The 22,308-nt window shown below is 44.0% G+C and overlaps 1 protein-coding gene across 1 annotated transcript in view; it reads right to left on the bottom strand.

Annotated features, from left to right (window-relative positions):
• Positions 1-21,194, bottom strand: part of LOC129783325 (uncharacterized) — a 41,017-nt gene extending 19,823 nt beyond the window's left edge. The window contains exons 1-4 of the mRNA XM_055793312.1: positions 20,338-21,194; positions 19,356-19,505; positions 18,318-18,351; positions 17,948-18,086 (exon numbers count right to left, since the gene is read on the bottom strand). Of these exons, the coding sequence (XP_055649287.1) occupies positions 17,948-18,086; positions 18,318-18,351; positions 19,356-19,505; positions 20,338-20,468 (454 nt within the window). The 5' untranslated portion in view covers positions 20,469-21,194. The remainder of the gene's footprint in view (positions 1-17,947; positions 18,087-18,317; positions 18,352-19,355; positions 19,506-20,337) is intronic.
• Between the last annotated feature and the right edge of the window lie 1,114 nt (positions 21,195-22,308).

Here is a 22,308-nt window from a genome sequence, read left to right as displayed (position 1 = left end):
ATCAGCTTTTGGCGATGGTCACCCTTGTTTAGCAGACTTGGGACTTTGTGAGCTCTGAGCAACATCCCACTTAGGGGGAGATGCTGGCTGCAGCCTGCTGGGGTCCAGCAGATTCAAAGGGTCTCACTTGGACAGCTCTTCATAGGATCAGAGGTGACTGGCTTTAGTTAGCCGTAAAGTTCCATCCTGGCGTTATCGGAGTTGGTCGCTTTTCAATGAAAATGATGCTGTTCCACTTGGGCTATGGTTTGGGCCAGGAGCGTCCCCAGGCTGTCAGAGGATGACTGACTATTGTTTTCCATTTCTGCCAGGAAACAGGAACTCCGGTTCAGGCAGTGCCGCTCCCCACTTTAGTCATGCTAGAGCTGTTGGTACGATCAAGGGGTGCTTAACTGCCCAACTCATTACTCAAATGCCAAGACCTAACAGGAATTCCTGAGGTCATGGAGTGGCCCAGAGAAGGGGGCAAGATGCACCACCACATGGCAGCTCTGTAAGAGCTGTGTGTTGTAAGAGATCCCAAACTGAACATGGCAGTAAGCGAGTGGTTACTCCAGGAGGTGGGACCTCAGCTGGAGCACAGAGAGCTCGTGGAACAGAACAGCTTGAGGAAGATCTCCATGCTTGCTGGCAGGGGGTGGTGGCTGAGCACAGGCTGTTAACATTTTGTAGAAATAATATCTCAAGACCTCGCTGTTCAGGGAACTATCTTCCACATCAGATAAATAGCATGTTTTTTTTCTATAGATGAAAAAAAGTTTGTACCACCCAAGGCTAAAGGCTAGCTAGAAAGGAGCAAACTCACAAAACCAATAGATCTGGGGTCATACTCAATTTTTGAAGATGGAAAAACATGTTCCCTCCCTTCCTTGTGTGGTCTGCAGTGGCCAGGAACTGTGTTGGAATGATGGCTATTTTTTTAATGGTATTTCTTCTTGGGGAGTTTGTAGCTCATAAACCATGTTTGGGCTCTCCACTGCACCTCTCCATGGGAAGAATTCCTTGTGGTGCAGCCTCAGTAGAGAAGGGGAGCTAAAAAATACGGAAGAAATGAGATTTGGAGATCTGATAGAGCTGTTTTCCAGCTTCACTGCCTAAAGACAGCTCTTTGCTTGGAATGCAGCTGTAAGAGAGGATCTCCTGTTGGCACAGCTGCCTCAATTTTGAAACACTGGCGATCTGTTGTTGAGATTCCCATGTCTCAGACTGATGGTGCAGAGATCTGCTCTGATGCTTCAGAAACAGTGTTGGCATCTACATACCCATTGCAAGATTCTTTTGTACCATGAGCTGAAGCTGCTTCATAGCTGGAAGAGAGGCCTGAAGACCAGCTTCAGCCAGGAGGGAGCATAGGTGGCAAGCACAGCCCAGAGTGTACCAGAGAGGGAAACCCAGTGCTGCTAAGGGAATTTCTTCTTTGTTTTTCTGCCTTGGCTGAAGTAGTGGATCAATGAGCCCTGTCGCAGACAGTGTCTGCAAGGGAACAGTACGGGAGAGGATGTGCAAGTCCCTTGCAGTGTCATTCCCCACCTGACTCCCTATCTGCAACAGCCATCAGGGGGCTTGAGCTGCAGTGGGATTGACAGCTTCTCTCTCTTCAGTGTGCAGCAACTATAATAAAGTCACTAACTTGTGACTAAACACTCTTTTTAAGGAGAAGGAAAAAGGCTTAAAATTCTCCAAGTTCCTGGTACTGGTGCAATCTGTATAGCAGGGAGCAGGAAACACGCCCAACAGTGTCAAAAGGTCAGATGCCTATGCCATTAAACCTTGTACGTATTTATCCTCTGGAACATAGACATGAAAAGGGAAATGTTATCTGGTTCTTAATTTCTTGCTGGAATTTCTTGCAATGATGATAATCTTAGGGAAGTGTGAGAATTCCTTGCATCACTGGACTCCAAGGGTGAGATAGTCAAGTAAATAGTGCAAAATCCCTGGCCTTTCGTGCCAGAGCTGAAATAAATTCCGGTGAGAATGAAATCCACATCACAGATATATCACAAATAAACCCTATTCTTGTAAATGGCTAAATTAGGAGCAGTAGTATGAGACTACTGCAAAGTATGAGTCATAGAAGGAAAAGGTCCAGAGGATGAGGATGTAGCATGTCCCCAGGTGTTTCTTGCTAGCAGTGATTAAGGAAGTGGTGGTCTGTCCAGGGACCTCTAGAGAGATATCCCAGGGCAGAACAGGAGGCAACAGCCCCTCCCAAGCCCCATTTCCACCCACACCCCACCCCCCCTCTAAATGGCAGTACTACAACAGATAGGTCTTAAACCCTGGTCAGACTTGGTGGATCCAGAAGTTGTGGCTTGTTCATGGGAGGTTTTTTTGTCTTGGACACCTTCTGTGTTTTGCAATGCATTTTTCAATGTAATTAATTTAACTTTTTTCCTCTATACTGAGCTATCTCGGGGAGTAGGTAGTAGCATGCAAACAGCCTATTCCAGCCTTATGAGATCTTGCAAACTTCTTTGCTGTCTGTGTTGCCAGTGATTGCCTTCTACTGCCCCTGCTTAACTCTGAAGGCTTTAATTCCCCCTGGCAGGTTTGGTTGGTGCTTCTGAGCAACACGCTTGGCCTGCTGGTAACGCACAGTAGGCACCTACTAAAAAGTAAGTGTCTAAAAACTCTCGATACGTGTGTTGAATTGCGTTGTGAGAAATCATTTAACTTCTTATTTTCACGTTGAGCTCCTGGGATGGTGGTTTTGGCTTGTGAGCTGTTTCCCAAGTTGGCCTGAGATGTCAGTAGTGTTGGGAGTAACTCAGGGACAGAAACTCAGGGCTGACAGGCGTAAAGCTCTCGTGTGTGGTGTTGGGATGGTTTCCCTGGCTTTGCTCCTTGGGGAGTGCTCCCTGCCCTTAAGGAGCAAACTGCTTCCCGCCGTAGTTTGTACCAAATGTGTCTGGGAAAGGTTTTGCCTGCAATATTTGTTGCCTTCCAGAATTTATTGTTGTCTGAGCAATATCTATATTTAAACTCCTCTGAAGGCGTATAGAGTACGGAGACAGTAGGTTTGACATTGATAATGTGCAGCTGTGACCTTGCTTTAACGATGGACAGCTATTATCCTGCAGCAAAAAAGCAAATAACTTTGAGGGAGTGCGAGAAGGAACCCGGAGGGAACAGACACAGAGGAGGAACGTGGTCTCACCTCTAGAAGATAAGGAGACAGCGTGAACAGCAGAGTCGCCTATGGTGAACAGTGGCTGGGCTCATGGGCAGTAGAGTTTGACCAATAATAAAGCTTTCAGCAGCACGTGTACAGAGTATGAACTTATAAAAGCTGTAACTAACAGTAAAGGTCTTCGCTTCACTCTCCTTGCAAAGTCTGTGCCTCAGTCACCACAAAGGTGTATGAGCTGCCAAGGAGTGTGTCAGCCTTTGGGATACCAGCTGCGTTCTTCACTTCAGAGCAGCAATACAGCTGTTTGTGTTTGCATAAATAGACTTGTTCTGTAATCCCATCATTTTAGTTTTGAGAGAAATGTGCAAATCTGTGGAATCTGCATTCTATAGATGGAGACATAAATGTGAACATGTTGCTTCATTTCTAGAAAGGTGATGGAGTGGGCTATAGAGTACTTGTCAAGCACGCAGACCTAGAAGCAAGTTGTGGCACTTGATAAACATCTTGGGGGCAACTTTTTCAGGCTCCTCTCACAAGCCCAGAGGTGTTTGTGCTTTTACAGAGGGTAAACTGGAATATGGGAAGGATAGGTTACTCCAGCTTGTATTGTGTGACCACCTAGGTGCTGGGATGTGCTGTTTGGTGGTCTCGGCTTTTAAACTTGCAGGCTGTCCTGTAGTGTATATTTGCTTGTGTTCATATTTCGAGCCTACAAATTTTCCAGGCTGCCAGCATCCCACTGTCCAATAAATGTTCCCAAGGAAATTTATAGCTGTTATTTCTGCCCTCTGTTCTGTCTAAAGAGAACAAAACCAGAATGTGTGGCCAGTGCTGGTGTTGCTAAGCCTGGAGCGTAGTAGAGCTGTTGCTGCAATTCATCCTCCCAGATATGCTCTTTGCTGGAAAACAGATGCAGAAAACCTGACAGTAGCTTAAAGGTGGGTTTACTCTGCTTGAGCATTTTCTCTAGCAAAAGGAAAATCCCATCCTGCTGCTGCAGGCAGTGTAGCATTTACTTGGCTTTTGGCAGGGCAGGCTGATGTGCAGAGAAGCAGTAATTTCAGCCTGTAGAAGGTGAGTGAATCCTCTTGTGCTAGGGTTGAAAGGATTGCATCACTGTTTTCTCTATTTGTAAATCTGTTGTTGAGATCCAGTTTCCTATGGATACCAGAGGATGTGGGTTTAAAAAAAATAGTATGAAGTTGGGGTATTAGTCATTAGGAGCTGCCTTTTCCTGTGTCCTCATCCTGTCCCATGCTGTATAAGCCTCTGTTTTGGAGAACTGAAGCAATTCATTCATTCCTTTATTAGAAGAGTTCCTTCCCCTCACAGCCTGCTTGTGACTTACGCTGTAAGTGCTTCCAGTTATGGTCCAAAATGCATGAGTTTTTTCAGACAATGACAAATGATCTTTCAGCTGTTCTTGTGTGCCATCACCCTGTCAGCAGTTCTTGGGAGCTAGTGTAGCTCGTGGCGGCAAGGCATTTGTATTTAGATCCCTCCTTGTGCTAGTTGGCTGGGATTTGGCTTTATTTTGGCTGCATGTATCACGTCCAGTTGTGGGGCAGTGGTAAAGCGAAGAGAACAACACATGCACTTAATTAAACCTTGTCTATACAGTTCAGAATACAATAACTAGGTGGGGCGGGGGGGCAGGGGGGGCTGGTTGCAAATCTTCAGTAGTGAGTCTTCCCAGAAGTGCTCAAATAAGGTTATTGAGTCGTCATACACTACAAATAAAAGCAGAGACATGGAAGTCATGTGCTCCTGAGCAGGAGCAAGACTGGGCATGGAAGTGGCTTCCCTGAATTGAGTGAGCAGGGGCACAGCCTCTGGGATCACAGGGGGGAGAGTCTGGATGGCCGAGACACTTCCAGCTACGGTGGAGACACCTGATGGTGGTCCTGGGCACGAGGGGAGAGCTCACCTTCCCTGTGCCCAGGTGCTGTGGCAACAACCTACCTGTCAATGTCTGCTGCAGCCATCCCCTTGAAAACAAACTTGGGCGTTAGCTAAGTGCTTGTGTTGCAACAGAAAGCAAATGTTGGGAAGAAAAATGACCCAGGTGAGGGGAGGATAGAAACTTCAGTGGGTTTTTCTTGGAGACCTTCTTGTCCTACCAAGTTGGACCTGCCATGGGTTGATCTGTCTCCACTGCAGCACCTGGTTCTCTGTTGTTTGCAGTCCAGTGTGATCCTGCTGCTTGGCCATCAGGAAGGTTTGTTGTCCATTCTGTTTCTGGCCTTGGACTGTGGGTTTTTGCGATTTCTGTCTTTAGGGCGATGTGCTGGGGCTGATGTGCGTGTGTTGGGCTGATGGGCCCATGGTCACTGCTCAGGGTGGGTAGGCTGTCTGTCTATCTGCAAGTCCACCTGAATGCACGTGAAGAAACAGGATAGCTTCTTTGGACTCTGGGGCATAAATCCTGGCAGACTTGCTGGCCATGGGGCAAATCTGCAAGCAGGTGGTTCTTATCTTCAAAGATATTAAGCTCCCTCTAAATATAGCTATGTTTTAGGACAAGATGGTCAGGGAAACACTAAATTTCTCTAAAATTATTTTGAAGGAAGTTGTGTGTCTCCATTTACAGGCTGCTTGGAAGGTATAATTTTAGAAGTCTTAAGCACATACAAGACAAGGTGTATCATTTTGTGGTTAATAATGAAGTGAGAGTGCTGGCAGTAAAAGCATTGACTAGAAAATCAATATTTTGGCTGAGGAGCTGTTTTACAGCTCATATCTCTGGGATGCCACTGGGATGGTTAAGTTAAACCAAGGCTTTCTTGGGAGTGGAGGGAGGAAAATAATCCATTAAAACTTAAAATCTGTCTCACCAGTAAAGTACATATTTGAGGAACATCTACCAAGATGGTACCTTAAAGAAAACCTTAGGCAAAGGTAAGATATTCATCTATTAGTCAGAAACCCTGGGTACTGCATTAGCCATGCGGTGCAAATCCCTGGCTGGAGGGAGCGGGGGGAGGAAGCTGTGCACTTTGCCTGGCGATGGGATGCTGCCCGCTGCCAAAATGTGTGTAACTTTTCAGCATCCACTTGCAGAAGGCACAGTTTCCTCTGCCTGCCTTCTGGGTCACATTCCACTTATTTCTGGTGAATGAAGCAATCTTTTGGCCTGAAGAGGGGGTCAGGAAGAAAGTAAGTACAAGAGCCTGAACCAAAGCACCTGGGAATTTTGGGAAGAAGGTGGCAGTCTGGCCTAAAGCTCAGAGTAAGCAGGGGAAAGTAGTCTTAAGAAGGTACTGGAGAGTGACATCAATTCAGCTTTGTGCATGTGGTTGTCACATGGCGTCTCAACGAGGGCCAGCGTGCCTGTCAGAAAAAGACAGGGGAATGGTGGTGTTTGTTTGTTGTTGTTGTTTTGGGTTGGGTTTTTTTTCTTTTTGAAAAGGAAACTGTTCTAATTTAATGCCCTGAGACTGGAGCATGTGTAAAGGTAGACAAACGACCTGGTGTTGGAGTATTTTTCTAATACAGAAGCTGCAGTCCTGAACTATGATTGTAAGAGCAAACCAAATCAATCCACAGGTTTACTGAAGGGGCAGTGGTCGTTTTGCAGCACTGTGATTAAACTGAAGGCTGATTGTTTATGTATGACATCTGCTAAATAAAACCCTGAAATTGTGTCTCCCTAGGCTCATCGTCCACCTCTTCAATTACCAGGGGTCAGTGAAGACCAAGCACATAAATCTTTTCTAGGAACACTGCTTTCTTTTCAGAGCACAATTTGCAAATGCAACCAACTTGCCTTGACCTTTCAATCTGTGACGTGATGAAAATGGGGACAAAGTGTAAACAAACAAACACTGGCTTGAACAAAAGAGTGGGCTGTGAACTGGGAGGAGGAATTATGGCTCTATGGAGCTATTCAGGCATATAATGAAAAGGGAAAGGATGGATTCAGGCACTCTCCAGGTCACTTTGCTCACTTTGCTCCTTTAACCTTGTACTGGACTCGCTGATAGTTAAAATTAACTGTGATTTGTCTCCTTGCCACTCCAAAAAAATGGAGAGAAAGCAAGCAGCAGACTTAATCCTCATCTGTACCCTGTGTTTACTGGCCATTAAGTTTTCCTCCCCCCATTCCCATGGTGTCAGCAGCAGCAGAATTTACCATATAATTGCTCATTTTATCGGCATGCCAAACTGCAACTTGCCACCATTATGCAAGAAGTAATAGTGATTTTAAAAACAAGCAAAACCCCAAACAAAAAAACACCACAAAGCCAATAAAAACTCCATAATCACCTAAATCTGCTAATGAAACTGGAGCCTTTTCCCATCTGAGAGCAGGCAGATCTCGAAACTGTCCTCAGCTGGGTTTTTCCCCAGCTCCTGGGCAAGGGGAAAGGCTGGTAAGGAAAGAAAGGACCAGCTGCAATGAGAAGCAACAAATGAGGAGGAAAGGTGCTGTGCTGGAGTGTTGAGGATAATTTGGCACATTTCGTAGCTCTCCAGACTTGCTCTTCACAGGGAGGGATCCAAGCAGTGGCAGCTGAGTTGCTGAGCTGGTCTCAGCAGGAAGGCACATGGTGAGTGTTTGAAATGTGGGAAGCGGTGCCTCCTAAGCCTGTTAAACAGGGAGCAGTGCAGTTGTTTTGCTTTCATCTGCTTCCTGGCAGTTAGAGGATCTCCATGAATGCAAAAGGACCATCTTCTTTGGGAAAAAAAATGTAGGAGGGTGGAAGATGTGCTGACTTCTGCTCATTTTCTAAATGCCTGGTGTCTTTAAGGAAAGGCTAAGAGGAGAGTGTGACTGCAGATGTTTAAACTCCCTCTTTTAATGCGCGTGTCAGTAGAGACATACACCTCTCCTGGTTATGTGTGAGGAGTGCTAAACACAGGTGTGTTAGAGCAGGATTGGTTTCCTTGGGGGAAAGCTGAGATCTTCTCTTGCATTCATGTCAGGACTCCAATGGTAAAAGAGGGAAGTGGGCTGATGTGGCACCCAGAAATGATGAAGAGGTTGGTGTGATTGCTGACGAGAAGGTCATATTGGCCATATGGCAGGAACATCAAACTCAGTGTTCACTCTATAGTTAAAGGAAGGGAGACACAGGGAAGGGTTGTCAGATGGAATTTTATCAACAAGGCTTAATGGTTAATATTAATATTTTTAAAATTTTGCCTTTATTCATCTTTTCAATTCTGATTTCACCATAATTACTCACCTGAGCAAAGGGTAAGCCTGAATATTATCCTTGATCTTACAAACAGGATGATGAGGCTGGAGAAGCGTGTGAGCTCCTGCTTCACAAACACTGATGTTCCTTCCATCTATTTTCTCTTTTTTTAGTATGTGAAAAGCTGTGCTTTCTGGTGTATCTAAAAATCTGTACTGAAGAAAAAGTAACTTGTGAGGTTTGGGTCATGGTCTCAGACATCTGGTTTTCCAGGAGAAAAGATATTTCTTTGTCCTGTTTAACAGTGAAGGAAAAAAGAATAGTTAGGGTCACCATGGTGTTTTTTTCAGGGAGATATCAAAGTAAACAGACCAAATCCTGGTTTTTAATTGCAGCTTCACTTTTATAGTCCTTGGTCTCTGTTATTAAAGGGCAAATTGAGATAACTAGCTTTGGTATTAAGCAATGTTAATTCTGCTAAATTATTTTAATTTCCTTTTACAGAAGGCTTTGGATCGTCCTTTAATATATTAATTGGCTGTGGCTGAACTGCTTTGTCTATACTGGTGTTGGTTGTGTGTCTGCAAAGCCAGAAATGTTTTAGATCTCTGCTCCCTTATATTCTCATCTCTGAGATTCTGTTGTCTATTAATTGTGCTATAGCTGTCTCCAGTCAAAACCAGACCCCTTGGACACTCAGGGTGCATGGATACTTGGAAAAAAAAAAAAAAAAAAGTGTTTTGTTGCCTTAAAGGTTCATAACTGCAGTTATGGTTCCTGTTTGGGCCCCGTGGAGGGCTCAGTGCTGTTCTAGGAAATTATCTGCCTTTTATAGGAATCTTGGTTACGGGTATTGCAGAGGCTTTGAGGCATTGCCATGAACAGAGGAGTTGCGAACTTTTATTTCTTGCAATAGAAGAGTTTGTTTTGACAGTGAAACAAAGAAGAAGCTCAATTAGCATGTGAGTTTGGCATGTAGGGAGAGCAGCTTTTATGCAGACTTCAAAGTAACTCTCCCATTACTTCTCTTAAACAAAAAGATTGCAACAGGAGCTTTCCAATACTAGGGAATGCCACAAAGGTGATGGCATCATTCTACATTGAACTCTATTGCTAATAAGAGTATGATTTGAGGGAGGGGGGGTGGGGGTGGAAAGGTGACTAATGTAAATGTTTCCCAGGCTGCCAGTAGCCTCTGCAGTTTCTCTGAGGCTCTTGGTGGAAGAGACCTCGCACAGGTGGGTGAGGGTGATTTGGCAGCATCTCTGCATGGCTGCACACGTGCAGGTTCCTGGCAGCAGTGGGTGCTCAGCATTGCCATGCCACGCCACAGCCTGGCACACAAATCCTCGATTGGTCCTTGTTGCTGTGTGATGTTCAGGATCACTTTAATTTGCACCTTCCAGAAGCTTTCTATGTTAGGTAATTTTGTCAAAGAAAGTTTGACAGCATCAAGATGAAGCCCTGTTGAGTCATCTGGTACCCTGCAGTCTTCTGGAGTGGGAGTCATCACACCATTTCCGTGCTTGTTCACTGCATCTTGCATCCAAAGTCACAATGCTGGGGAAATGCTTATGTCCTGGCAGTGGGGTCCTGCTCAGCTGGTGTGTAGCTTCCTGCATGGCCTGCTAGCCTGGGAACTAAAGAGGCTGAGGTTTTATGTGGCATCCAGAACCATAACTGGCTTGAGGTGATCCCTGTGCTGTGTGACCTCACGCAGCGATGAAGAGTAGCTCCTCTAGTAGAGGAGGTTCTCCTTTACAGTTGCAGCGTGCATCTCTCTTTACTGACCTTCACCTTGAAGTCAAAGAAGTAAAAGATCAGAATTATGGCTACAATCCATCTATCTGTGGGGCTAGGATGCTAATCTCTCCTCATTCTTGCCCTTGGTCAATCTTCTGCTTCAAGGGCAGTGCCCCTGAGGTAGGGGACTGCCTCACAAGATATCTGCAGGGAGCTTAGCACGAGGGGGTCTCTGAGTGCAGGTGTTGCATAAACACTGAACAATGCAGCATCTGCGGGGTACAGAACTGGAGGGGTGGAAATCGCTAATATGGTGATACGGAAACCTCGGGGAACTGCATCTGGTGAATCTTTGCTTGGTTGTCCACTGGGTGAAGAATTATGTTTCTTTTCAAAACAGTGGACTTACGTCAGGGATGAATTCTGTCCTTTTAATAACGATTTTAAAGATATTAAAGTATATTTTTAAAGTATATAAAGTATATTAACTAAAATTAATAGCTGTCTGAAGTTCACAGTATGGTTCTTAGTGTTAAAGGAAAAATTTAGGCAGCCGTGGATACCGCTAGGTTTGCTTTAATCACCACTCAGAGCTGGGCCACCACCTCAGTGAGTGGCAGAGAACAAAGGGATGCAGCACAGCTTATATACACTTACCAAATCATTAGTCAATGTCCAAAGTTTTTAGAAGCTTCCTTTGGTCCTGTCAGTTCTGCGAATCCATCACCTGACTGTCCCAGTTGATTCACCTGTTCAGTTCCAGTCTGCCTCTGTTCCAGGCTCCTCGGATTGTGATCTTCTTTCTGCCAGCTTTAACTCACACACTCCAAGTGCGCTTAGTCTTTGAACAAGCAGTTCCTATTCACATATACTAATTTTTCTAAAAACACCTGTGTTTCTGAGAGCACCTGTCTGCACAGTTGATCATCTGTTGTTTCTCTGTTCTCCCATTGACTAGCTGGACCGGGTGTTAAACCAGCCTTGGATCAGGGCTGTACAAGGGCCGAGGCCTGGTTATGCCAGTTAGCGGCTTCAGCACTTTAAATTTCTGAATTCAAAATACATTTTCTTTAACACTTAGACTAACCAACCAAACCTCTTTCTATATATTAGCAGTATTCCAGCTAGTTTTGTTGGTTTCTGTTGCAGGAAGTCACCAGTGGCAAGAGATACCAGACTGCTGTTTCACAACAGCCATTCCTCCCAACAAAGTGTACTGCTCTGTTTTGTAAGGCAGCTTTGCCAGAAAAAGCCTTATCTTTCCTTGCATTAACAGCTTTGTACGACGGTACTTGACTGGTAAATTACTTAGTAGTAAAAATAGTTTATGACATTACATCGGTTGTCATAACAATTCTCATTTTTATGTTTCAGCCATAAATTACATCGCATGCTATTGTCTTGATGTATGAGATTAGCAGGAAAGTCCCTTGCAAACATGAAAGTGCAAGTTTTGTATGTAAATAAGATTTGGAAACCAAAACCAGTGGCAAACACACTAAGATCAATGATAAATGGGACTAATGGCTGATTAATTAATACTGAGACATGGAATACATCCCTGGGCTTTATCACTCTCTTAATTTTCCAGAGTATAAAATAACATATATGTAAAAAACCAGGTAATAGTTCTCTGAAGTGAAAAGGAATAGAAGCCCAGAATATTATTTGTAGTCATGCATATGTCTAAGAAAAACCTCTAGGTTCTTCTGTGTTCATAGTATTTGATTTTCATCTCATGTCTTCTGGTTCATTTCTTACGTTGAGTTTCTGGGTAAAGTTCTGGCTAAAGTTAATATTAATATTCTGAGCTGGTATTTCTGGATTAAAGGAAAGGGGTTTTGTGGTGTCAGGGTGGATCAGAGTAGAAGATTCTTTGGCCATAGGAGAAAGTTCAAGTTGGAGATTATCTCTCTTGGAAGTGAAAATTAAGCCTCATTCAGGAGTAGTTTCTAGGATTACTGCAGTATAAATACAGTCCAATAAAGACCCTGCTGGCAGTAAAACAGAATACAGCTGTCTGTCCTGAATCCATCGGGTTAGTTGTCTGGAAGTTGGTTGGGCTTTGAATACAACAGCATGTAAGGAATTTGAAAATTTTGCCTTAAACAGAAATTGGTGCATATGCAGGAGTAGGCTGATGGTCAGCTGTCACAAGTATTCAAGAGGTTTTACAAATGGTTTAGCCAACACATGGAATGTTCTTTGTGATCTTATTTCCAGAACATCTCTTGTCATGTAGTGCAAGGCAAGAAGGTTCTGCTGCCCACAAAGAAAAATAAATACCTAATACATATTTCTAGGTGAATAAGAGAAGGGGAAATTCCTCACTAAAGAAATAAATAGTACTACTTTTCTATTTATCAGGTACTTAATTTATAGTTAAAGGACATAGTGCAAGCTGTATCTACACAGGCTAAAATAAACTTCTTATCAGCGGTTCTTGGATACTGACATCCTTTCCCTGTTCCTGGGAATTTCAGGTTAGACAGTAGATGCTTCCTCTGGATTTCTGTTCCATGCTTGTAGAAAGTAGTCATTTGAGTAACTGGGTATCCCTCACAGAGAACACACTGAAAATGAAAATCTGCATGAAAACAGGGCCAGGGGAACTCAATACTGTGACCCGTAGGGAGAGGTTAGTCTGAAGCACTTCTTGTAAGGCTGGGGATTACCGAATTTTTGTACTCGGAAACTAACTTATATGAAAAATGAATCAAGGCAAAAAAAAAACATTATTCTTGGAATATTGATGTATTTTACACTAGAACTTCTGTTTAGATGGGCTGGATTTGAGTGAAGAATTTAGTCCTGTCATCAATTCCTGAGGTCATTCAATCCTTCAGAGGCCAAAAAAACCCTGGTGTGCATCTGTGTTGCTATGTTCCTTAGCTACAACTTGTTCCCTTGTGCTATTTGCATTACACACTAAAACATGTTAGAACAGTGCTGGCCAACTATTTTTCTCAGTGGCCCATTTGGCAAATATGTGGAAATAACCATTAGTTTCAGTTAAAAAAATAAAGTGCAAGTGCTACACAGCTGAGGCATGCTGAGGGATTGTTCTTGCTTGGAGCAGCCAAAGGACTGAGAAAGCTCTGAAGCTCCACCCACCATTGCACATGCACTTACCTTCCAGTTTCCATATCTGAGACAAGCAGCAGAGTGTAATAGTGCACATGGCTGCAGACTTGTTCTTGAGATGTAAGGGGTTTCAGCTCAGAAGTAGGGAGCTGCAGTGCATTTTGGTTTTCCTTGTTTCTGCTTGCAGCCTGGAAACAGGATCAGTAGATGATACAGCAGCGAAAAAGGGCAGGTATAGATTCATGGGGGCGCAAAAGGACCATTGGCTCCTCATGGAGGTGCTGCGTGCTGCAGGATGTGGGACTGAGGCTGTGTGGCAACAGCAGCAGCTGAAACTCACGTCACTGTCATAGCTCTCCCTGTGCCAGGTAGGGATGCTGAGTCAGCAAGGTGCTGCCAGCTGCTTTCTCCCTTATATACGAGTCAAAGTACAGCTGGTGCCGTGCACTCAGGGCTTCTTTTGGTTTCTTTGTGAAGTGATTGACTTGAAGGCTGCCCTGTACCTGCTTATCTTCTATAATGGCAAGTTATTTTTTAACGAGGAATTCCAGGTCATTTCAGGCGGCAGGAAAATACATGTGATACATCATAGTCAGCTGGGGGTGAGATGAGCAACTCGACCTTGCCAGCAGCACCCAGTGCATGTTAGAAGCTGTCTGCTGCCAGGGGCCTTAAGAGAGCTCTAACCATACCCCCGATAGGTGTTTTTGTAATCCCACCATGGTAAGTTCTGGATTCTTGTATAGATGTGCTTTGAGCAAAGAAGATGCTTAGCCCCGTTTTGGAGGGGCAAAGAGGGGATTACGCTGTCTCTCACGGCCAGGCCAGGAGCAGTGGGGGGGTATTGCTGAGCAGCTCCTGCCACTGCCTTGCAGTGAGCCTTGCACCAGCCGCTTTCTGACTATGGGTCTTACTTTTTTGGGAATTATTTTAACAGGAAGTGTTTCTGAGTAAGTGTAGAAATTAAAGCCCTTTTCTGCATTTCTGTGTTAGAAAGAACAAAGAAGCAATGGTTTGATTGTTCCTCACGAAAATGTAATTAAAAACATTTCCTCTTTCTGTCCAGGTCTGTTTGGGAGCAAAGAGATCCTCCGTGCAGCTATCTCTTAGCAGCAGGTTGCAGAGTGGGATTTTGGTTTGCCTCCTGACTGTTCCCTGGTTTTGAGATGAAGCTCCCCGCTTTTTTTTATGTTTACCCTTACATTGGGTTTGTGTGGAGGGTTTGGCGGGGGGGCTACAGAGGGGGCTGCCCCATGGAGCCCATACCAACCGGCTCCCAGACAGACCCACCGCTGGCCAGGGCCGAGCCCACCAGTGACAGTGGTAGTGCCTCTGGGATAATGGATTTAAGGAAGGGAAAAACACTGAGCAGCTGCAGCCAGAGAGAGGAGTGAGACTATGTGACAGCAACAGTGCACAAAGCTGTCCTCAAAATTTGACAACTGTTATCCAGTGCCTCTACCATGAACAAAGCACCTCCTTCCCTAAGCATACTGGAACACAATTGAAAAGAAGCAGAAAATAAGACAAAGTGTTTAATTCATTATTTAATATACCTGTTTCAAGAGCTTTCTCAGTGTTCTTAACTCCATTTCTAAATTCCTTGGGTGTGACTCAAGTTTCTGTTTCTCCTCCACCTCTTTACAATATTGATCTTCTTTGCTTTGGAGGTCTTCTCTCATTTTCTCACACAGCACTTCTACTCTGAGCCTCTTTTCTTCTTGTTTCAAAGAACACCTGGGATTTAACAGAGTATTTGAGAAACAAAAGCACTGATATAAAAGTAGATATTCCACATGATGAACTTGCAGAGACAACTCAAACCATAAAAAATGTTAAATGTTTTCAGAGTTCGTATTTTTACTGTACTTTTCAACTTTTTAAAGAATTCTAACTTCATGCCATTGTGCATGGTATCAGTTGTACAAGATAGAGAAAAAAAACTTTGAGTGATTTATTAGTTATTTGTAAGTTTGCATAGGGAAACACACACCAGTGTGCACACTTCTATAATAAAAAAATAAATCACCTTCATATTACAGCCATTTTGTTGAAAAAGGAGTTTGTTGTCTCAACAGTTTAAAGCATCGTAAACTTTTACTATGGTTAATATACATTTTCTTAGTATACTGAGCCTACATATTACGGATTCAGTGACCAGAAGCAATACTGGTGAATCAGCACGCCACTTATCTATGGCAGACCCAACAATTTTTCAGCAAGCCTTCTGTAAGTCTAAAACAACTGCTGACCACAGGCAGAACAAGCAGCTTCTGTTTACTCAAGAAGGATGTCAGTGTTCAAAACCAGATTCAGAAATGCATGGGGTTTATGCTTAATACGATTAAAAACAGTTTTAAACCTCAGTGGATGTACCTCTGGGAGAAACTACAGCAATTTCATTTTGAAGCTGATTTACAAGGAAAGCCTTATGGAAGGTCAGCTTCTTTACCAACTGAAACAATCAGCAATGAGCACTGACATGGTAAAAAACGGTCCATGGTGTGCCCACAGTACCCAAACAAGAAAGCAGCTTTGTGTTTGATCATTATCTTGACTATTTTTTCCGATAAACTCGCAACGGTGAACAAGAAAAAAATAAAAATCAAGTATCAACATAAGGAAAGAACTGCCAATTGAAAGCCTGCTTTAGAAATTCTGCAAAACAAGAATCAACAACCACTAAAATTACTTGAAAGACTGACAAACATTTGTATTTGAATGGCGTATATTGCAAGGAAAAAGCTTTACATATAATTTCTAGTGTAATTTCATAAAAAGTGTAACTTTTGAAAGTATAAATTAACGCTGCTTGGAGAATTCATTTAGAATGAAAATATTACTTCTTTATACTTGACAGATGTTTGAGGATTTTGAACACCTGCTGAAGTCAAACCCAGGCCAAGCTGGGACCGGTCTCGTCTTCCTCGTACTCCCCTCCCCCGCGCTGGGAGGCCCAACTCCCCCAGGCCCAGCTCCCGCAGCCTCCCCTCACAGGGCTGGTGCTCCTGCCCCCGGGCCAGCCCGGCATCTCCCTGCCGACCTCACACGGACTGGGCAAGATCGCTGGGGCCGGGGGGCCAAAAACCAGCCGTGCTGGCAGCACCTCAGGAAAAACAAATGTAGGAAAGGGCGAAACCACCACACGGGCAGAGAAGGGGAAAAGCATGTGAAAACCAGCCCCGCAAACGAACACCCAGGTCAGCGAAGGAGGAGGGAGAGGTGCTGCTCCAGGTGCCAGAGCAGAGATTCCCCTGCAGCCCCGGAGAGAACCATGCTGGAGCAGATACCCACAGCGCAGTGCTGCGGAGGACCCCGTGCCAGAGCAGGCGGATCCTTCCCGAAGGACCTGCGACCCATGGAGGGCCCAGGCTGGAGATTTTCCCCAAAGGACTGCAGCCTGGGGGAGGACTCACACTGGAGCAGGGAAAAGGGACGAGGAAGGAGCAGCAGAGAAACTGCTACGTCCCGACTGCAGACCGCAGCCTCCCCGCGCTGCCTGGGGAGGTGGCAGGGAAGGAGCGCAGCAGAGCTTGAGCAGGGGGGGTGCCGACGTGTCCTTCTCAGGTTTGGGGTCTTTGTTTCTCACTATCCAAATGTATTTTAATCGGTGGAGTCTTTTTGCCAGTGACGGTCACTGGGAAGTGACAGCCCTGCCTTCACACTGACCCACAAGCTTTTTCACCCTGTTTTGTCAGGGAGGGGCAGTGGCAGCACCAGGAGGGAGTCTGGCCTTTGGCCAAGGTTAACACTTGCCTAATGAAATTTTAGCATAGTTTAATAGCCCTAGTAAGTGATGCTTATGTTTACATAATGCTTTGTGTATAAATGCAAGCATCGTATGACAGTTGATTTTTGTTATATATTTTTTTATTTATTATTTTTAAGCAAAGCCATTATTTTGCTGTACTCTTTGTCATTAGCTGTTGAGGGGGGTGCTGGTTGTGGCTGGGATAGTGTTAATCTTCTTCGCAGTCGCTGGTACGGGGCCATGTTTTGCAGTTGGGCCGCAAACAGGGTTGGTAGCACGGGGACGTGTTCGTTACGGCCCAGCAGCACTCACACAGAGCCAAGGCCTTTTCTGCTCCTCACCCCACCCCACCAGTGAGCAGGGTGGGGGTACGCAAGGAGCCGGGCCGGGACACGGCTGGGACAGCTGACCCCAGCTGACCCAAGGGATGTGCCATGCCACGCGGCATCATGCTCAGCATATAAAGCTGGGGGAGGACAAAGGAAGGGAGGGACATCCAGAGTGACGGCACTTTGTCTTCCCAAGTATTTGTTATGCGTGACGGAGCCCTGCTGTCCTGGAGATGGCTGAACACCCGCCTGCCCATGGGACGTGCTGGATGAATTCCTTGCTTTGCTTTGCTTGCGTGCGTGGCTTTTGCTATTAAACTGTTTTCATGCCGACCCATGAGTTTTCTCACTTTTCCCTTTCCGATGCTCTCCCCCACCCCACTGGGGTGGAACAAGTGAGTGGCTGTGTGGTGCTTAGGTGTTTAGGTGTGGCTGGGCTTAAACCACATCAAGGGGATATAAAGAAGAAAAAGCTCTTGCTGACTTTTGATGACCGCATTAGAAGGAGCTGAACTGTACTTTGCAAGAAACTGCTTCTCCAGCTCTGACTAGACAGAGAACCAATGATAAAGTAAGGCACGTCGGCTGGTAATACAGGCGACATCTCAGGCTAGGTGACAGTTTCACAGCTTTTGAGGGGGATCTCTAATCAGAAAGAAATATTATATCAACATATGAAATTAAAATACTTAGGAGTGCATACAAAGAAATCGTGTTTTAAGGGGAACTTGTAACAGCTGAAGACAGAGACTTGAAAACATACCCATATGAACCACACCAAGCTCTTCCAACAGCAGCACAGCCTCCTTGCAGGTTGAAGCTTGTAACCGGACATCCTCTGAAGTTGGGTCAGATGAGTGAGTTAAACCAGGGTCATCAGTTACTTCCATTTGTCTGCTGACCTACAAAAAATACAGTACTTTCTGTAATTCCACTGTCTAGGATTACAGACCACTACAAATGCACGAATGATTCATTCTCTCCTTCACAGCCCACAGATTTGTCTCAAATACAATAAAGCTGCATACCAGCAGCAATCCGTACATCTGGTCGATCACTACATAAACACTGCTCCCATCTAAGTGATTAAAAGCTGATAGAAACAGTTTATCAAGAAACTAGTTTTACAATACCTCGTTCTTTTCACTCCTGGTTGTTGCTGCAGGTCTAGAAAACAGAAATGTATTTCAGTACTGGAATGCTTACTTTGCATTATGAATAATACCTACAGCTGCTTTGAAAACTTAATTGCAGAACTGAATTAAACTAAAATCTGTATAGTAACTTTGCTAGATATAGTTCAAGACTGAAACAATTATTGTGTACTATTATGTCTACTGGAAGGCTAATTTTTCCACAAGATGTTAAGCAAATAGTTGAAGTAACTGTTCCCTAAACTTCACGCAAAGTGACAGAAATCTTACAGCTACAGACATGGAGCTATACGGTTACGTGCATTCCCTGTTTAACACCAGGGGTTTAGCTCTCTTCAGTACCGAGAATCCTTCTCCTACAGGTCAAAGAACTGTAATTTTGGATTCTCTGGTGTCCTGGGTCTGGCTGGGATGCAGTTTGTTTTCTTCACAGCAGCCCACACAGCACTGTGTGTTAGATTTCTGACCAAAACGGTGTTGATAACACACCAGATTTTTAGCTAGGGTTGAACAGCGTCAACAACTTCTCTTTCTCACTTTGCCACAACCCACACAAGTAAGTTCAGGGTGGGCAAGAAGTCAGGAGGGTACACAGCTGCAAGAGAAAAGGTGGAGCGGGGAGCAGGGCAAAAAATCCTGAGATACCTGCAGTGAAAAAAACTGAGATACCTCACCCTTTTTAAACACATGAAATACTTCTATGCCTGTGCACACACACTCATGTAATTAATCAGAATTTGTGCACGTGACCTCATTGTTGACTTGGCCAGCATGTTCAAAAGCACTCTAAACAAAAGTGAACTGTTTGTCAACACAAAGCTCATCAGGTAGTCACACAAAAGAACAAGAAAGAACAAGAAAGAACATCAGGTGGTCACACGAAAGAACAAGAATCTTCATATGCATCAGGTTTACAAAAAACCTAAACACACAACAAAAGCCCAAACTAGCCTCTAGCTCTCAGGCCAATTTTTATCATTAAGTAAGTTTTATTTTCAACATTCCTTACGTGCATACCTTCCTTCATCCTCAGATATTTCACTGGAAGTGCTATCATCCGGTACTTGACCATGATTGCCACTGGAAGAGCTCATCTGCTGATGAGCCTTCTGCTTTGAAGGCTGTCTTTTACTTTTCTTTGCACCTTTGGCATTCAGGGCAATTTTACTACATTACACAGAAAGAAAGAAAGAAATCACCAAGTGAGTAGGTTTGCAAAAAATATTTCTGTGAAACAGACATACTTAAGATGATGTCTGAAACAACTGAGATGACAAATATCTATGATAAAATCACAGACTTGACTGCAAAGATCATGGAAGATACCCAAGTATTTAAAATCCTTGCCCTAGGAGTGAGGGGGACACGTGGAGTCTGAGCTAGATCTTAAGCTGGACTATATCCAATAGCCACGGTACAGAAAGCATCTAGAGCAGAGATTCCTTTGAAGGACAGACAGAAAAAACTCCTGCTTAGGTCTGCATAAAAATACGTGTGCCTTCTTTAAACTTTTGAGATTGGTTTGATAATATCTTTTCCCCTCTCCTGACAAAGGGCACATTAACTTAATGAAAAGGAAAACACCAACTGCACGGAGATCACTAAAATCACCTAGAAAAGGGAGTAGTAGCAAACCCCAAGTTCCTACTTTTCTTTTCTAGGTGGCCATTTCCTACAAAAATAACTGCTTTTTCCAGTCTTCGGTTCTGGTTTTGAAGATGCATTTTACCTCAGTGTTGACATGGAAATCACAGGAATTTGGGTGGGGGTTTTCTTTTTTTTTCCCCTTTTCTTTTTTTAGAGCAGGCAATAAATTTGAACCTCCATCGTGCGCTTCGTGTATTCTAAAAAGAAATTTTCTTCATTTTTTGAGAAACGGTGGACTACTCACTATGGCTTTCACCACTGAGGAAACTACTTCAACTACTACAGTATTAGAAAACCTAAGACACTTACATAGCACTACAAATAAGAATTAGAGATTATTTCCTTAGCTTACCATTTCATTGGCATTTTAATCAATTTTGAGCTTCCCCCAGATGAAAAACTCTTTTTGTCTTTTTCTTCTATCGTGTTTTCATTCTCCATTTTCAAACAGTCATTCTTCCTTACAGTAATCTTTTGTTTCATTTGCCGATTAGTGATGTTATTTATCCACACATTCCTGTTTTGCCACTGATACGGAGAAATAGTGTGAAATGGGGACAATGGACATCGATTGTGATTGTATGTGTCTGCTCAAGGAATGTGGGTATGGTGACTGGTCATGGGTGCGGTGTCTGGTCACATAGGCACACAGCTCTGAGGAGACAACTACAGTTTTGAGGAGACACCTGCCCCTCTTCCTCTAACAAAGGGGCTATTTAAAAAAGAATGAGAAAAGGATGAGAGACATTCCAATGCTATCTAGAGGGAGGGAGTGCTAAGTCTTCTTGCTGGAGAAGATCAGATGGTCACAAGGACATGAATCACCTACAAACCTGCAAGACCACCACATTCCAGGCAAAGGATTGATAAACTAATTAACATACGAAGCGAGAGTAAGCGGGTTTAGGTAACGAATATGTATAGGCGTTAATTGAATATTCATTTGTTTTATTGTATAAATGTGAGATGGTTCGTCACTTCGGGCACGCACGCTTGTGGAGGAGCGATCCCCCGTGCATCTGCGCGCAATAAACATACCTACTTTATAACTTTCGAGTTATAGAGTCTAATTCCGCACGTCACCATGGCCTGCACTTTTGAACATCTTTGTTTGCTTTTTTCCTTCTCAACCTACAAAAACAAAGTTAAGCTTCATGTATTTCTAGAAGACAGAAACTCCACATCCAAGATTGATTAATTCAGGTTTTACCCCTGAAATAATATAAAATGAAATCTTTTTTTTAATTCATAGAGAAGCATTTTCACAAAATTACACTACAAAATGTACTATGCCATTGAAAGTACTTTGAATTCTCTCATGATGGAAGACATAACAAAAATACAGCCCTTAGAAAGATAACAATATCTTAAAACATGAAGAACAAAAAAAGTGAAAGCATTACCGATGGACAAAGAGTTAGGAGGACTGCACAATGTTAGAACACCACCAGAAAAAAATCAAGTGGAACTGTGCTGGGCTACTGCTCCCTGAACAAGGGGAGGAAAGAAAAAAAGATCCCAAACCCACAAACACAACTGGTTTCACAGGGAAGAGGAATTTTAGTGCAAGGCAATGAAGACACACCATGCAGATATCTCAGCACATGAATTATTAGTCAAGACCCTGTTCAGAAGCTATTTTCATTCTTTGATTCAGAAGTGGAACTGATAGAATTGTATGGATTCCTTTTTAAGGGAATGAAGTGTAACTACTTGCACTGGAACCGAGTGCCACCTACTGTTAAACTGGAACAATAATGCATTCCGTTTTCCAAAAATGGGGAAAAAGACAACTCTCCACTGTATTCACCAGTCACCTATTTCCATTAGAACAAAACCCAGTTCGTAGGAAGCATCTTCCCGTCGTGACCAATAGCTCAAGTGAACAGGAAATACTCTGCCTGGCTCCAGAAGGCTGCGGGTCTCCCCAGGCTCTTTTACACACGCTCCATCGCTGCTATCGCTTCAGCAGCGGTTTTACCTCCCAACAGAGACTTCCTTAAAAACATGATCTGACTTTCCTGAACAGTGGATCGTATCTCACAGTTTCATTGATTTGCACAGCAGAATCCTGCAGTTTCCATTGAAGCTAACGAAGACTGTGTGCTTTCAAACCCAAGCACGTTCAGCGCCTCCACCATAACTCTGAGTTAGAGCTATTGCCTAAACCACTACATGCTGCACACGCTGCCCGTGCCAGCCCTGGCTAGCCCAGCCCTGTTTTACCGATTCATCCAGGCACTTCCATCAGTGCCTCTGACTTGCTGAATTTACACATGAGAAACCAGGCCTTTCTGACCAACACCCATGCTCTTTAACCGCA

This window comes from Falco peregrinus, unplaced genomic scaffold (assembly GCF_023634155.1).
Source record: "Falco peregrinus isolate bFalPer1 unplaced genomic scaffold, bFalPer1.pri scaffold_29, whole genome shotgun sequence".
Classification (NCBI taxonomy): domain Eukaryota; kingdom Metazoa; phylum Chordata; class Aves; order Falconiformes; family Falconidae; genus Falco; species Falco peregrinus.
The sequence above is the reverse complement of the archived record's forward strand: the minus strand, read 5'-3'. Positions and strand labels throughout refer to the sequence as shown.